This window comes from Cryphonectria parasitica, assembly GCF_011745365.1.
Source record: "Cryphonectria parasitica EP155 unplaced genomic scaffold M406scaffold_1, whole genome shotgun sequence".
Classification (NCBI taxonomy): domain Eukaryota; kingdom Fungi; phylum Ascomycota; class Sordariomycetes; order Diaporthales; family Cryphonectriaceae; genus Cryphonectria; species Cryphonectria parasitica.
Window position 1 is genome coordinate 4,104,603 of NW_024468909.1, and position 16,877 is coordinate 4,121,479.

The 16,877-nt window shown below is 53.2% G+C and overlaps 5 protein-coding genes across 5 annotated transcripts; 1 reads left to right on the plus strand and 4 right to left on the minus strand.

Annotated features, from left to right (window-relative positions):
* Positions 1-16: 16 nt before the first annotated feature.
* M406DRAFT_349278 (uncharacterized protein) lies at positions 17-1,694 on the minus strand (the record flags this gene model as incomplete). The annotated part of the gene is made up of 3 exons (XM_040922458.1): positions 833-1,694; positions 108-762; positions 17-47 (listed from the first exon to the last, which is right to left on the minus strand). Exons 1-3 carry the CDS (start codon positions 1,668-1,670, stop codon positions 17-19), a joined length of 1,524 nt encoding a protein of 507 aa, XP_040781498.1. The 5' UTR covers positions 1,671-1,694.
* A 338-nt stretch (positions 1,695-2,032) lies between these two features.
* Positions 2,033-6,096, plus strand: M406DRAFT_247768 (Pre-mRNA-splicing factor rse-1; the record flags this gene model as incomplete). Its single annotated transcript, XM_040916485.1, has 4 exons — positions 2,033-2,276; positions 2,444-4,523; positions 4,718-6,005; positions 6,070-6,096. 4 exons carry the CDS (start codon positions 2,033-2,035, stop codon positions 6,094-6,096), a joined length of 3,639 nt encoding a protein of 1,212 aa, XP_040781499.1.
* Positions 6,097-6,279: 183 nt separating this feature from the next.
* Positions 6,280-7,494, minus strand: M406DRAFT_320425 (uncharacterized protein). The gene is made up of 2 exons (XM_040919383.1): positions 7,232-7,494; positions 6,280-7,101 (listed from the first exon to the last, which is right to left on the minus strand). Exons 1-2 carry the CDS (start codon positions 7,388-7,390, stop codon positions 6,358-6,360), a joined length of 903 nt encoding a protein of 300 aa, XP_040781500.1. The 5' UTR covers positions 7,391-7,494; the 3' UTR covers positions 6,280-6,357.
* Positions 7,495-8,342: 848 nt separating this feature from the next.
* M406DRAFT_66939 (uncharacterized protein) lies at positions 8,343-9,382 on the minus strand (the record flags this gene model as incomplete). Its single annotated transcript, XM_040925026.1, has 2 exons — positions 8,343-9,014; positions 9,065-9,382. 2 exons carry the CDS (start codon positions 9,380-9,382, stop codon positions 8,343-8,345), a joined length of 990 nt encoding a protein of 329 aa, XP_040781501.1.
* A 1,837-nt stretch (positions 9,383-11,219) lies between these two features.
* M406DRAFT_354492 (ATP synthase delta chain mitochondrial precursor) lies at positions 11,220-12,199 on the minus strand. The gene is made up of 5 exons (XM_040922932.1): positions 12,087-12,199; positions 11,979-12,008; positions 11,688-11,841; positions 11,423-11,601; positions 11,220-11,363 (listed from the first exon to the last, which is right to left on the minus strand). The coding sequence occupies exons 1-5, from the start codon at positions 12,186-12,188 to the stop codon at positions 11,331-11,333; spliced, it is 498 nt and encodes a 165-aa protein (XP_040781502.1). The 5' UTR covers positions 12,189-12,199; the 3' UTR covers positions 11,220-11,330.
* Positions 12,200-16,877: the final 4,678 nt, after the last annotated feature.

The window sequence follows — 16,877 nt, forward strand, 5'->3', positions numbered from 1 at the left end:
CCTTTGGCAAGGCACTCTATTCGATGTCTTTCCTTGTCGTCTCGTACCTGTGGAGTTGGATCAGTAATATGCACAGATTTGGCAGATTCACAGCTTCAAAGACTCACCTCTTGCCGCGGAAGGCCCAAGTACCCCAGTTACCACAAGTGATATCCTGAGGGTCCATATCGTTCAGATCCCACCTTAAGCTGCGGAAGATGTTCTCGCCAGGCTTCAAGAGAAGGTCAAACTCGCCAGCAGCCGTCTTGTTGACCCACTCGATATCCCTCTCCATATCGTACTGTGTGTAGCCCGTCACGACGATGGGCGCCTTGGTCTCCAGCAGCATCGGCACCGTCTCCGCCCACTCGTGCGAACTGGCAGGGTGGCCCAGACCGGGATGAAACAGGACAAAGCAGTCAAAGTAAGGGTCGTACGGGTAAAAGTAGCCAGTGCGGTGTATGTTGTGGTAGTAGTCCACAATCGTGCTTATTTTCATGCTGTGCCAGGGGCGCTCGACTATGGCGCCGTATGGGTTTCCTGGAGTCCTCTCTGGGAGGGGGAACTCGTCGTCTCGGTTGGCCATTGCCTCAGGGCCGATGAAGATGAGGTGGAAGCTTGAGCGAGGGAAGAGATGTGCCAACTGCACCCACGCGTCACGCGGCAGAGAGGATTCTGCGCGTGCACCCAGGATGAACAGACGGACTGGCGGTGCCTCGAGGCGGAGGTTCTTGACCCCAGTACCACCACCTGATCTCGGCGGGTGCAAAGTGTATCGTAAAGCTGCGATATATAAGTATGAGCCATACAGGATTTTGTAATCGAGATCTACATCAAGACGACGACAACATACCACTGAAGCTCTTGAGTCCCTCGGGGGTCAATCTGCTGTCCTGCCGTAGGCTGTACGGACTGAGTTCGTGTAGGATGCTCCCCACCGTGACGGGATACGTCAATATCCTCGTCGCCTGTCTCATACTCCTGTCCGAATTGATTGCCTGAAAACTCCTCGTATACAGGAAGGTGTCCCAGTTGGTCATGTTCACCATGGCCTCCTCCAGCTGTGGTCCCGCATACTCGAATTCTGGGAAGAATCTGCCCGAGCGCAAGTCATGGTCGTCCTCATTGATCTGCCTCAGCGTGTCGCAGACCTCCAGATGCGCCTCGTAGTCAGCCATCCAGTGCTCCTTGGAGCAGTAGACAGGCACGCCACAATCTGGACACTCGAAGTCGACGTGCGCCGGAGGCAGCTGTGCGGTCTCGGGAGACTGGCGTAGCGGCTGGCCGCTCTCCGAGAGTCGGGTCGGTCGGTGGTCTGGACAGGGACAGTAGGCATGCTGTCGCATGAAAGCAGCTCGCTGGCGCATCTCGGGGATTGGTGAGTTGGTATACGAATGGAAGAGGTCGTCTTGGGCGAGGATACGTTTTCCTTTGGTGGTCTCGTCGGTTGCCTCGTTGTTCCTAGACCCAAAGGCATGTGCTGCCTGTGCAAGACTCGAGGACGGCCTTGCGATACCCTGCGATCTGGGCATACGCAGAGTCTTGCTTGTTATCCTTGCAGGCTCGCCAGAGTGTATCGACCTCGTCATCGAAGGCGCCAGTCGTGACATTTGCCTTGCCGTCGACCTGGCGCAATGCCGACACATGGTGCTCAGCGCGGAGCGCGCTGCAGTGTCGATTGACAAGACCATGTTGAAATCACAGTGGCATGCCCCCTAGTACATTGCAAATGGAGGAGAGAAAAGAAGCTTCTGATGTTGCTGTTAGAAAAGGTCGCTGCAGGTAGGCGCGATCGGGTGAGGTCCACGGGTGGTTTTTCTCAGCCACACTAACGCCACATGCCGGATAGCTCGAGCCACACCTGGTTATCCGTATCGAGTCAAACTTCTTTTCGACGAAGCTCGCTCTGCGGCAGGCTTCAACCAGGCACCTCTCAACAACAACCTCTCCAGGTTGTCAAGATCGAGACAACCACCACCCCCAAGCATCAATCTGATATCATCAGAAGACTCATGAGGGCACTGCACAGGTCTACTGTGCCCAAGGAGTCAAGATGGCGACCACGTCCAACATGTTTCTGTACTCGCTGACGATTCAGCCTCCGTCCACCGTCACGCAGGCCATCGTCGGTCAGTTCTCGGGAACCAAGGAGCAGCAGATCATCACGGCTTGCGGCACGCGTCTATCGCTCCTGAAGCCTGACCCCAGCCAGGGAAAGGTCATCACGATCCTCGCACACGACGTATTTGGGATCATCAGGTCTATCGCCGCCTTCCGTCTCGCGGGCAGCAATAAAGGTAAGCTCCTAATTCTCCTGCGAATCCATTCTTATTGTGTGGGCTCTTAGTGATTCAAAGCCGACCTGCCAGATCTTTCTTGAGTGCCAACATGATCGGCATGAGTCTGTCTTTGTACGGGAGGAATCCTATTGTCTAATCAAACAATTGCTGACAATGTCGTGCAGACTACATCATCCTAGCAACAGATTCGGGCAGAATCGCCATTGTCGAGTATCTTCCCGCCAAGAATCGCTTCTCACGCATCCATCTCGAGACTTTTGGGAAATCGGGCATCCGTCGAGTCATTCCAGGCCAGTTTCTGGCAGCCGATCCCAAGGGCAGAGCGTGCCTGATAGCATCGGTGGAGAAGAACAAGCTCGTCTACGTCCTGAACCGGAACTCGCAAGCTGAGCTTACGATCTCGTCTCCTTTGGAGGCGCACAAGCCTGGGGTGCTGGTCTTCTCCCTTGTCGCTCTCGATGTGGGTTACGCGAACCCGGTCTTCGCAGCCTTGGAGACTGAATATACCGAAGCCGACCAGGATTCAAGCGGTCAGGCCGCAAAGGAAGCAGAGACACAGCTTGTCTACTACGAGCTTGACTTGGGACTGAATCACGTGGTCCGGAAGTGGTCGGAACCTGTCGATCCATCATCGATATTGTTGTTTCAGGTTCCTGGAGGCAATGATGGACCCTCTGGCGTTCTTGTATGTGGAGAGGAGAACGTCACATACAGGCATTCCAACCAAGAGGCCTTCCGAGTGCCCATACCGCGGCGAAGAGGTGCGACCGAAGACCCTCAGCGCAAGCGCTGCATCGTCGCAGGTGTCATGCACAAGCTGAAAAACAGCGCGGGCCTCTTCTTCTTTCTTCTTCAGACCGAAGACGGCGATTTGTTCAAGCTCTCCATCGACATGTTGGAAGACGCGGATGGCAATCCTACCGGTGAAGTCGAGCGGCTCAAAATTAAGTACTTTGATACCGTCCCGGTTGCGTCCAGTCTGTGCATTCTCAAGAGTGGATTCCTTTACGTCGCGAGCGAGTTTGGAAACCATCACTTCTACCAGTTCGAGAAGCTAGGCGATGATGACGACGAGCTTGAATTCAGCAGCGACAACTTCCCAACAGACCCACAGGCATCATATGAACCGGTGTACTTCCATCCCAGACCAAACGAGAACCTGGCTCTGGTGGAAAGTATCGATTCGATGAACCCTCTTACCGACTGCAAAGTCGCAAATCTTACTGAAGAGGACGCGCCGCAAATTTATTCGGTGTGCGGCAACGGGGCGCGCAGCACGTTCCGAACCTTGAAGCACGGTTTGGAAGTCAACGAGATCGTGGCCTCGGAACTACCTGGGAACCCGTCCGCCGTCTGGACCACGAAACTTCGGAGCGATGATGAGTACGATGCATACATCGTCTTGTCGTCTACGAACAGCACACTCGTTCTCAGCATCGGCGAGACGGTGGAACAAGTCAGCGATACGGGGTTTTTGGACTCCGTGACAACGCTCGCAGTCCAACAACTTGGCGACGATGGTCTGATACAAGTTCACCCGAAAGGAATTCGGCACATTCGCCACGGCCGGGTCAACGAATGGGGTGCCCCTCAACATAGGTCAATCGTCGCTGCGGCAACAAACGCGAGGCAGGTCGCCATTGCTCTCAGCTCTGGCGAAATTGTTTACTTCGAGATGGACGAAGATGGCTCCCTCGCCGAGTATGATGAAAAGAAGGAGATGTTTGGCACGGTGACATGCTTGAGTCTGGGCGAAGTTCCAGAAGGCCGGCAGAGAAGTTCCTTCTTGGCTGTTGGATGCGATGACCGGACCGTCCGCGTTCTGAGTCTGGATCCGGACTCAACGCTCGAGAATAAGTCTGTGCAGGCGTTGTCCGCGGCTCCATCATCACTTAATATCATGGCAATGGAGGACTCATCATCTGGTGGCTCCACGCTGTACCTGCACATTGGTCTACACTCTGGTGTCTACCTGAGGACGGTCCTGGATGAGATCACGGGCGAGTTGACGGACACCCGCCAAAAGTTCCTGGGTCCGAAGCCAGTCAAACTGTTCCAAGTCTCCGTCCAGGGATCGACCTGCGTATTAGCCCTCAGTTCCAGGTCATGGCTAGGCTACTCTGATCCTCTGACCCGAAGCTTCATGATGACTCCTCTCGATTATGCCGAGTTGGAGTGGGGATGGAACTTCAGCAGTGAGCAATGTGTGGAGAGTATGGTGGGCATACATGCCAACTATCTGAGGTCAGTCACTTTCCGATTTTCACCCTACTTTCAACTGCCTTTCGATGATGATAAAAGGGATACCGAAGCCTATATGGCTGTGAGGCTTGAGTATCATTTTGTGATGCCAATTGTTCCTTCTGACGATTTCATTACTTCTTTCGATAATTCTTTTTCATTTAAGCCCCTCTGAATGATGCTGACGGGGACCACAGGATTTTCTCGGTGGAGAAACTGAGCGAGAACATGATACAAAAGTCAATTCCTCTTACTTACACGCCCAAGAAATTGGTCAAGCACCCTGAACAGCCTTACTTCTACACAATCGAAGCCGACAACAACACACTACCGCCAGAGCTAAGACAAAAGCTTCTTTCCGATCCGGGAGTTGTTAATGGCGACTCGACGGTCTTGCCGCCTGAAGACTTCGGCTATCCGCGAGGAAGAGGACGGTGGGCGTCGTGCATCAATGTGGTGGATCCGATTTCAGATGAAGCCGGCATCGTGTCCAGCATAGAACTTGAGGATAACGAGGCAGCAGTGAGCGCTGCCGTCGTGCCATTTGCCAGTCAGGATGGCGAAAGCTTCCTCATCGTTGGCACTGGCAAAGATATGGTGCTCAACCCGCGGAACTTTACCGAAGGCTACATTCACGTTTATCGGTTCCAGGAGAACGGGAGAGAGCTGGAATTCATCCACAAGACCAAGATCGAGGAGCCACCAATGGCTCTTCTGCCATACCAAGGTCGACTACTCACAGGCATCGGCAGGACATTGCGGATCTATGATTTGGGTCTGCGACAGATGCTGAGGAAGGCGCAGGCAGATGTCGCGCCAAACCTGATCGTCTCGCTGGAGGCTCAAAACAACCGTATCGTCGTCGGTGACGTGCAGCAGGGCATCATATATGTGGTGTTCAAGCCCGAGACCAACAAGCTTATTCCGTTCGTTTCGGACACTATCGCCCGTTGGGTGACGTCGACCACCATGGTCGACTACGAGTCCACGGCCGGCAGCGATAAGTTTGGCAACATTTGGATTGTGCGATGCCCTGAGAAGGCCAGCCTCGAAGCCGACGAGCCTGGTTCCGAAGTTCATCTTACTCACGCGCGGCCGTACCTCCACGCTCAACAGCACCGTATCGACTTGATGGCGCACTACTATACGCAGGACCTGCCCACGAGTATATGCAAGACTAGTCTGGTAGTCGGCGGGCAGGAGATTCTGCTATGGGGCGGTATCCAGGGAACCATTGGAGTGTTGATTCCCTTTGTGAGTCGAGAAGATGTCGACTTTTTCCAGACTCTGGAGCAACACATGCGGCAAGAAGACCCTCCCTTGGCTGGTCGTGATCATCTCATGTACCGAAGTTACTATGCGCCAGTCAAAGGTGTGATTGATGGTGATCTCTGTGAGAGATTTGCCTTGTTGCCAACCGACAAGAAGCAAATGATTGCAGGAGAGCTGGACCGTTCGGTTCGTGAGATTGAGCGGAAGCTATCGGTGAGTTGACCCGTTTCCCGTCCCATACAAAGTAAAGAATTATTGGGCTGACAAGACACAATAGGATATTCGCACACGATCGGCGTTCTAAGTGTCTAAAAATTACAAGACTGGCGTTAGAGGGCGGGACTCGTGACATCAAGAATCTTCAGGTGTACCAGTCTGTAGTGTATGTATACATACGGATTTCATGTTGGGCTATGCGCTGGCGTTTGGCGAAATGATATATGGAGGGGGAAATAACCTGCTGGAGCGGTGGGCTCATTCAAAATTTCAACATGGCGGTAGGATGTATCAAACAACCCTAGACCGAACTGTTACACTCGCTGTTGTTGCCTTCTCAGAGAGCACATCAAGAAGAACCCAGCCTTTTCAAAAATGCGGCCTGACTGGCCCAAACCCCACCAGTGCCCCCTGCATTCCCCCTCGCCTTCGTCTTGCCCTTGGCCTTGGCCTCAAGAGGATGCGCCTTCTCCCACTCCTCGTCCGCAACATACTTCTCCACCGCTTGATTCAGGTCATGCCCACTCTGCTCGAGATACAGCTCGGCGATCTCGTAGTCTGGGCACTTGCAGGCCACCATCCACCGGCGCACCTTGGCCTTGCGAGCCTCTTCCTCCTCGCCCTCGACTGGTCTCGGGCTGAGGGAGACGCCGGAGGGGTAGTGCGACCCGGGGATCAGGATGGTGCGCCGAGCCGACAGTAGATGGTCCGAGGTGAGCTTGTTGTATCGTCGCAGAACCGGGGCGGGCACGTTGTACCGGAGGGAAAGAGAGGGGACCGTGTCGTCGGTCGGGTGGAGGAAGTGTAGGGTGTCTGGGGGTGGTTGTTGGTGCTGTTCTTTCTCATCTGCATAGGACTTCTCGTTGAGGAGGGAGGAGGACTGGGGGGAGGACCATCTGTTTGGTGAGGTTGTGTATGGAGGCGGCGCAGTGGTGTCGGCTTGGGAGGGCTTGTTATGGCCCGCGGTCGTGGCGGCGTCTTTGCTTGTTGCGAAGTCGTAGGATGGCGGCTCGCGCAGGCCGTGCGGGATGGGGTTCGAGGGGGAGGAGGAGAGTTGACAGTATGGGCAATAGGTTGCGAAACGGCTATTGTTCTGTTTAAGGGGGGTCCATTGTTAGTCTCTCAACATACCTCTGCTGTCACACGGGAGATTTCTCTGCCTCTTCTCGGTAGAGAGAAACCTAGAGCAGGCAGGGAAAAGAGCGGGTGTGTGTATCTCGTACATCTATACATCTTCCACAGATAACTCTCGAACAACACTCTAATCTCCTGTCTTCTGGGTCCGAAAATTGCTTCTCTATCTTGGTCTCGAGATGATACTGGGGGGAGGACGCTGGGTCGCGAATAATGGTCGCGCAGGTGCAGCATGCTTCTGATGACATGGCTGTGTTCTATATGAATTATGGAGAGAAAGCGAGAGAGACACACACACACGGGAGAACGAGCAGGTCAAATCTAAAAAGACGTATGTAAACAAATGTGTGTACGTAGTAGATGTATATTGTTGCACACCGAACAAAAGTGACAAGAGGAAGGATGCTTGGTTGTGGCGAAGGTGACGTCCTCGAGACATACCGTCTTTATCGATAACGTCTCGTCCCGAGGCCCCCGAGGGGCATTGTTTCAATGTTTGCATACTTAAAAGGCTCCCAACTAAGTGGTGTCAGGGGGCTACGAAACGGCCCGCTGCTTGGCGTACTAGGGACCTAAAAGCATGTCAACGAGCCGTAACGTTCGAGCCCGCTCGTCTTCTGAATCGAAACACGCAACCGAGATGCTAGGCTTTACTGTATAAGTAATGTGATGGTTCTAGCATCCTGATATGGCTTTCCCTAGCAGATCGTGGCCATATGTTTTGAGATGATCATCACTCAAGAGCTTCTGACCCTCGCTCTACTATCATGTATAGCATGTCTAGGCACGCTCTAGTAAATCATGACATGGCTTATAGAAAAGCCTACTTAACTAAAACCCTTCGATGCGACGAATTCTGTACCAGCAAGTCACCCATCGTCACTCAACATCCTTCATGCTGGAAATTTTTTTTTTTTTTTCTGGGGGGGCATTCTAGGGTATGGACAGACAAGAAGAAAGTGAATTATGAACTGGATTCTTGATAATATCCGGCTGGTTCCGTACAATGATTAGGACAGTAGAAATATCTTTTAGTACTCTTCTATCAAAGGGAAAAGGGGAAAAGCAAGACCAACAGCACGCAGTTCACAGAACCCTTCAGGTTATTTCCCTATTCATACTGCATACCCTTACACAGGAGCAAACGAGGTCGCGGCCAATTTGTTCCAGCATTTGCTCCTCCCTCTCCCCCAAGCCATCTCATTCGAGGTTTCTCAAATCTGTGTTAATCACCAAATCGTCTCTGCCCTTCATGTGCAGCACTATTGTCAAACCTTCCAGACCAAGATTATCCGCCTCGTTCTGGGCATCGAGCTTTTGTTTGAGCTTATCATACTTGTTCTTCCAGTCCTTCTGGCCCTCGGAAATCGTGTCCTCGCCTGGCTGCTGAACAGGCTTCCCAGAAGATCTACGCGGTGCCTCGCGAGATGCGCCCTTGTCCGTTGCTGACGACTCGACTCTGGGAGAGAGTACTGACTTCGACCCTATGTTTTGGTGTTTGACCGGCTGCTGCTCAACTGGCGCCGTCTCCTCGTGTCCAGGGAGGGTACACGAGCTTGGGGCCGTTTGTGGATTTTCCTCTGCATATTTGAACGCCATACTGATGCTAGGCTCCTTGGGCGCCGGACTGTAGTGACTGAGACGCTTCTTGGTGTCGCGAAAGTCCTCTTCCTCAGCTTGGACCGTATCTGCAGGCTTGATCTTGGACTGTCTCGGTGTGGACCCGGTCGGCCGCAGCTTCAGGCGGACGTCGCGAAAGTCCTCAGCTGCCTCTTTTGTAGGTGACAGCATGGGCACCTTCGGCAATGTCGGCGCACTCTGGGTGTGCATTGAGCGAAGTCTGTCTTTGGCGCGGACTGGTTCCTCTCGAGCCTGTACTACAGGTACACATGTTGGATCATCGTCCTGGTATGAGCTCTCACGAGCAGACCCTGCTTGAGGTTGTGCTTGCTGCCTAGGCGAGTGGCCGTGAGGGTGATGATGGTAGCGTTCATGCGTGGCACTTCTCTGATGCTCAGGAATTTGAGGCTCGCCACCGTCGGAACAATTGTCATGCTCTTGAAAGGCATAGTGACGAGGTCCCTCCCCGTGGCCACGCTCTCTGTGCTTCCCTTCGTGCGAATCGTGGTGGTGCGCTGCCTTTCCGTCGCGGGGGCCATGACGAGCTCTGTGGCGGCGGGGATGATCGGTTTGATGAGCCGATATCCTAGTGTGAGGATCGAGAGGTCGAGCATGGCCATGATGACGATGCTCTTCGTAGCGAGCCTGATCCATGTCTTCTTGGGTCTGAGGATAGTCGGTACGCCGACAGGCTTCCTCGTCTCGGTGGGTGTAGTCCGTCACGGGTGGAGAATAGTACTCCGTTTGCTCACGGGTTTCCGTGGACGTCTCTCCGCCGCAAGGGGTGACCTTACGTTTCGTGCAGGTAAGACTGTGCCGGTATGGCCGGTATCCTGAATGGGTAGCTCTGCAGGCCGTGTCGCTGCAAGACTCAGATGATTCGTCTCGATATTCGCTGTCAGTCCGGCGTGAGATGCAGTTGGATGGGGTGACCTCCGTTCTCAAGGTCTGACTTCTGTGCGCATGCTGTGAAGAAGGACCCTTTTCTGTGCGGCCAGGCACAATGTGGGAGCTTTCTTTCCTGGGTGCCGTGGATTTGCTTGGAGGAAGAGGACGTGGGAAGGCCATGGTGATTGGAGCTGGATGTCCGACAGCCTCGTACTGTGCAGACTTCTCCTGCCTCGTGGTGTATTGTCTGCTGGGCCGGGACTCAGCGCCCTCCATCGGGTTCCCAACATCCTTGGTCGGCGAAGGAGGTACACTCCTGTTGTAGCTCGTGAGGGTGTCGCCATCATGCACTGTCAGGTGAGCACCCCCAGAAGCCTCAAAGACGCCGTGGGCCTCCTCGGCTCCCTCTGGAATAGGGCAGATGCATGTTTTGCACAGAGGGTGACCGCATGATGTGCAGTAGGTACGGCCAGCTGCGATGGTCGCCTGACAGACGTGGCAAAGCCGTACGCCAGTATCAATGGCGCTGCTCGTACCGTCAAGCTCGGCAAAGTTCTCGACTGAACTTCCCTTGGACAATAGGCCATCGCTGGGACGGTCAAGACTGGCATCTTCTGAGAGCTATCCAGGAGGCCGGTCGATCCCATATTCCTTGAACATGTCTCGGGCGTCTGTCATCATGGCTATTGGCACTGAAGCCGGAAATGGGGGGGGGGGGGGCGTGGGGTCTAGGTCGATCTAATAATGCAGCAAGACGCAGAGTGTCCAATGCCTGTCCTTGAGGGAGTTGCTGGAGGCTGATGTGGGAGTGGACGAGTTGTTCGGGTGTGACTGAACGGACGTCCTCCTCTTTAGCTGTCTTGCTTAGCGTTGACGAGGTGACCCGTTGGGAGGCCTTTGATGGTCTTATTTGGTTCTTGAGAAGGACTTCCGGCGTATGAGAGGGGCCGTAGTCGATCCGATATTGTTCAGTCTCGGGTGCCAATGATACAGGCGTAGTGTTTTCAATGAATCGATATTTCTGGTCTGTTGAAGGTAGCGTAGTTGGTGAGAAGGATTGAGTCTCGTCTTGCGACATTACCCAGAGTTTGAAAAAGAGAAAAAGAAGAATGGCTATGAGGTGTTGGGTTAGGTTGCGGAAGCCGCCTAGACAGGGCGTCTTGATGGATCGGATGCAGATTCCAGGTGTTTTGGAAGCTGAGTTCCCATGAAGACGAGGTTAAGTACTTAGGCTGAGAAATGTTATGCCTTGAGCTTAGGTAAAACTTAGATAGGTCTTGCAAGTGCTGTGATGTGATAGGCGGCAGTCGCGACAGTGCTATCGTTGAACGAAACGAGTGATGATAGAAGTCATGAAGGCGATGGTAATGCTTGGAATGAGCGATAATGACCGTCCCTCCGAGGTGAAGGATGGTATCGAGTACGGTCAGCCGAACAGAAACAATACATGAGAGGGTACCTAGAGGTCTACATTAGATCTCGACAAGTTTCGCAGGTCATGAGAGACATCACTTGGCGCGGTCACTTTGAAGGTCGTCACAATGTCGGAAGGTCAAGGTTCCGTAGACTGAACTGAGGAAGGTGCAATGAATGGATTTGTCCTGCGTCTATTCATCGCACAAGAATCTGATGATGACGTTGGTGTGGTATTCTACAAAGGCGCAAGAGAATTTCAAACGTCTATTTCAGAGAAGCCTGCAGGCTCTCCAGAACCTATTTTGAAATGGTCAGTAAAGGTGCCCGTCGCGAATCCATCGAGGATATTGACTTGCCTCCAGCTCGATCTTCGCCTCAGCAATATCCTGCTCGCTTCCACCACCGCTGGCGACCTTCTGCGCCTCCGAGATCTGGGCACGGACGGCCTCAGCGCTGAAGTCCTCGAGGGGGTATGCCTCGACGGCGTTGATGCTCAGAGAGGAGTTGGGCTGGACGACGGCAAATCCACCAGACACTACAGAGTAGATTGATATGTGAGCCTCCCATGTTCTCAACCACCTTTAAAAATCCATCTGTATCCTCCAAGGATGATGTACGTACGGAAGAACTGCTTGCTGCTGCCGCTCTCCTCGACGATCTCGATCAGACCGGGCTTCAGCTGCTCGATGGAAGGGACGTGGTTGGCGAGGACACCCATCTCTCCAGACTCGGCTGGCAGGTTGACCTGGACGACATCCTGGGACTTGTAGAGGGACTGCGATGTTGGTTGCGGTAATTAGCTTTCGTGTTCTCTTTCCAGAGAGCGCTACGCCACTGGTCTCCCCCCCCTCGTCCCCAACCCTGCTTGTTTTTTATCTCTCGTCTTGCCGTTGCAAAAGATCATCATCGTACCTGGTGAGGAAGAGTCAAGCTGAGCTTGATCTGTTGGCGGTCGCAGGGTCAGTGGCAGGTCTCAAAGAATAGCGGGTGATGCCGGAGTTGCTTCCGGAACAAACTTACCTTGTCGTTGACGGCCTCAGCATAGCCTCTTCGCTGAAGAGGAACTCGGATGGCGGCCGGGCGAGCTCGAAGAGCTGCACGGGCGATGCGGAGGGAGTTCATGATGGTGGTGGTGGGACCAATTGATGTGTACGGCTTCAAGCATTCGCAAGAGCTCCGGTCGATCGGGTTGAGAGAACGGATCGCAGCAGCCAAACTTTGGCGTCACGTGGAGCTGTAGTGTTTGGTTGCATATATGGTCTATTCCGATAATTCCCGCAAGAGTGATTCTCTATGTATCTAAGCATATTTATGTATCAAAGCCAAATATGCATCAACTGTAAACTAGCTTCGCCCGACTGCCAAGCCAGCCAGCTGCTGATCCCATCCGCCGCTTTGTGCAGTCTCCAGCCAAACTGCTCTATCTGCACCGAGTACTTTTCAGCTACTCAACTTGCGACGAGGCTCAGGCAATCTCGCGAATTTGAAGACCTATACACCCAATACGAGCTTACTGTGGCTCACCCCCTTTTTCTTGCTTCGTTTTCTTCTTTGTCTTGCTCCTCTTTCAGTTCAGTTACATTCCTTAGGGACATTTACGCGCAACAGCATGCTCGGTCTGTGTCGTTTTTTCCGTAACAGAAGTTGTCCCCCTTCCCGACATCCGCCGCCCTCCCTCCCGACTACCATGCTACCCATATAGAACACTTGCACATGTCGACAATCACTGCTATCTACGAGCAGATCTGCGCCATCACAAGCAAGGGGGGCACAGCGGGGGCACAGCCAGGCCTGCCAAGGACAACCTTGCCCACCAATGTTTCGTCTGCAGCTCGTCGTCACCGTCGCAGCTTGTTTTTGGTGAACACGTAGCCGCCCGGTTTGTCCAGCATGCGCGGGATGGGCTGATGATCTACACTTTTGACAACTCCCCCTTGACAACCTGACAACCCAGTGACCACGAGCTGCCCACGCAGCGGGGGTCGCAGATAGCCATGCAACTTGCAACCTGGACATGCTGGGGCACGACAGCGCCCTGACAGCCAGTAGCAATGTGGCGACGAAGAGGGGAGGGGGGGACAGCGCAGACCAGCTGTCACCACTGAATCTCTCCGAGCGCTGCTGATCTCCTTTAGCTCTTAACCTTGGAGATCTGGGATCTACACATGTTCAACGACGGGCCGTCTTGTCAACAAGGCAAAGTAATGGATAAATGATTCTACCGGCACGGCAAAAAGTATGAGTTGGTCTTACTGTGTAACTGGCTTGTCCTCTTCATCACACGCGCATTCTTGAAACGTGAAGAAGAACATGGGACCCATCTAGTGACCATGAAGCTGGACCTTGGATTGTTGTATCTGGGTTTCAAGCCCACCCCCGCGCCAGCCTGTTTCCTGACCCAACCTGGAGAGGGTGGGATAGGGTAGCGGCAATGCACAGGATAGAGGTGTCGACAACCCCGCCCCCAACATCGCACGGAGGAATGCTAGACTTCATCCTGCTGCGGACGGGTTTCTATTCCTGGTGTTCCGCAGTTATCTCTTCTGCTTGGTGTTCAGGTTCAGGGTCCAACATCAGGGCTGTGCTCACAAGCACAACGCCATGCTGTACTATTGAACTACCAGTACTGTAGTATGTGCTTCGAGGACACAGACCTCGAGAGAGATCATACGTATCCAACATCGCTTCTAAGGTTCACAACACCAAAGCTGTGTGGCCTCACCGCATGTCTCACCACACCAAAAGGAGAACTACTTGGTTACCGGGAGAATCCATCTAACCTAGGAGCAAACTTGACTATTTAGACACAACCAACGCACACAACATGCAGAAGACCCTGTAAGCCCTGACCTCAATGTGGTATTTTGAGCCGAAGATATGCAGGCGATGCTCCAAAAAGCCGGGAGGCTTGATCTAGCCTAGGACCCCTTTTGACCAGGCGCACCGCTGCGGAGCCGACCACCAGCTTTCCAGCCAACAACAGCTCGCGCTGGTTGTTCAGCCAAGAACGAAACCGACAACAAACTTTCCCTCGCAATCCGGACGTGCTAGTCTGCAGTGGCTCAATGGTGTGTTTGCTTGATGGCGTTGCGCCTGCGTGTGCAAATCTCATGCATCCTGCAAAGCTTGAATGCTTATGCACCTGTGGCGTCATTGCGGGGCCCTGCTATCCATTCCTTCCCTATAATTTCACCATGCAGGGCTCTCTACTCTCAGATTTGCAGATACGCGCGATAGCCTGCGAACGCAATCACTCACGAGGACTTTCAAAGCCTCCACAGCCGCTAGACAAGGTGACTGCATGCATGCAGGTGTCGTGGCAGCAGCAGCAGTCCCAGTCCACACACTCTTCTCCAGATTCAATGTGAGAAGGAACTGCGGGGTATGAGACGCCCGCCATCCCTGCTGCATCGTCTCGCGTGGGGTCGTGGCCATTGCTGCAACAATGTCCCCAAATGTCGAGGGCACCCCAAAACGGCATGTTGCAGAAAAAAAGCCCATGTACTAGTATCGACAATGTAGAAACTATTAGGGATAGCTCTCGAAGATCGTCAGGGTGCGGGAGAGCCGTGTGAAGATTTCTGGCCAAGGGAGAGCTGAGGAAGTGGTGTGTGTGTGTGTGTGTGTGTGTGTGTCTCAGGCACACCTTGACATGTGATGTGGCCGCTTTTCGAGACGTTCATCCTGGTTGTGTGTGTGTGTGTGTGTGTGTGTGTGTGTGTGTGTGTGTGTGTGTGTACTGGATCTTGTATCACCTGCAGTAACATGGTACCAGCGACGAATAATAGGACCAGGCGAACTGAAAAGTCCCTCGTCTGCATCTGTACCATGGTAAGATGGAGTATGGGCGCTGGCATGCGGCTTACTTCACACCGCGTGCAGTCGATCGAGAAATGAAGGTGGAATCTACGAATTCCCATCATCCGGGAGGCTGCCTCGTGGTTGCCCTTCTCGCCAGGAGCGTAGAAGCACCTATCCGAAAGTTGTCCGACCTGCAGCAGCCGATGAACCCCTCCATCTTGCAGGTGGTGTTGATGACTGACGTGATGATACATAGTACCTGAAGCAAAGCATGTCAGTGAGCAGTCTGGAGGGTATTCTCGGCATCTATGTGAGACGCTAACAAGCAATATCGTCTGACCGCCTAGCCAACACAAGGCTGAGTGAGGGATTTCATATCCCTGGGACGGCCTGGGGAAGGGGAAAACAAGAAGAGAAAATTCCTTTGTCCCGGGGCATGCATGGGTGGTTGTTTCCATCCGGCACCGTTTTTTTTCTTTCTTTTTTCCCTTCTTTTTAGCTGCTGCTTCTCGAAGCTCAACGGACCAAGGGAACCCTGGGCGAACAACACAAAGCGCGGTCTGCTCCACGTGGTAAATTTATGCCTTTGTGCCCCAGTTGGAGCGTCTTGCCCCTTAGATGTACATTCAAGACATGCAAGACAAGCAGTACTGTGTACCAGGAAGCCCCAAGACGCGGTCTGTATTCTCCTGATTTCTCGTCACGGTTTTGCGGCGTGAAGATGGTGGTATGCAGCCTCCCCTATACTGGAGACGGTATTTATGGAGGGGGGCGCGCTGTGGCCTGCAATGCTACGTCTCACTTTCAGGGCACGGCGCGCTGAAAGCGGGTTCAAAATCCAGGGCAAGCATCTGCCAAAAGGAGGGCAGGGGGGACTTGTGGGGAGGGCACATCGTGCACACAGCGACGCGGAGCAGCCGCATGCATTTGCACGACGGAACGACATTAGTTACCATTACTGGAATTCCGAGCTACGTGATGATCATCAGTTTTCTCATTGTGCTGACCTGACAGTCTGAAAAAAGATCATGCTCTTTTTTTCTTCTTTTTCTTCTTCGTCGCGTTTCGTCCGTCTTCGGCCGTTTAGTTCCAGATGGGCGAGGACGAAGGGCGAGATACTAGTACACCGCTTCTCCTGCGCGTGTCCAGGTCTAGCCTGTTCGCACCGCGGGGGAAGAACTAAATGAATTTCCCTCAGCAATGCGCGCCTTACTCAAGCGCTGGATGGTGTTGACTGATTCAGACCCAAATGAAAAAGTGAGGGAGAAAAATAAAATGAAGAAAGCTATGGCTGCTAGGGCACGGACCCAAAGGATTTACATGTCTGATCGACCTTTTTGATCGTTTTTTGGCCCTATAGCTTTTCCCATCTTGTGTATCTGCAATACTGATTTGAAATATCTTCTAGCATTTTACGCAGCAACACTCTGGGCGTTGCCTCAGGTGGCTCGACAGGCAGGAGGTAACACTGAGCCTTCCAGTCTACTCTGTACAGTAGTGTTCGGAGAAGTTGTCGGTGGGAACGAAAATGCAACCTGGCGGTACGTTGGAGTACAGTGTAAGCCACAGGAGAGGGTCAGTGGCTTCGGCACGCTCAAAGTCCCGCTGCTACCCTAAGCGTGGAAAACTCGTAATCCCCGGTTTTTGTTGGACCGAAGGGAAGGGAACAACGGTTAGTGTAGATGCTACATTAGGGCCAAAGAAGAAGAAAAAACAAACAGAAAAAAAAAAAAAAGAACGGAAACTAACAGTCAGCAGTTTGCAGACGGGGCCGCTCTCCCTGGACATCAGTCTTTGGACGACTTCCGAGAGGCAATGATTTTCAATTCCATTCGGGGCTAGTCAGTTTCGTTTCCCCGGGCATGCACGCACTGTCCTCGGAAGGAGGGTTTTTGGGGACCTTTCATTCCATTTTGTGATTTATCAGTCTGCTCGTCACCAGACCCATTCCCCCCATTTTCGAGCTAAGGGACGGCTGCATATCATCCCAGTGTGGGAGTAAGAGTGGGA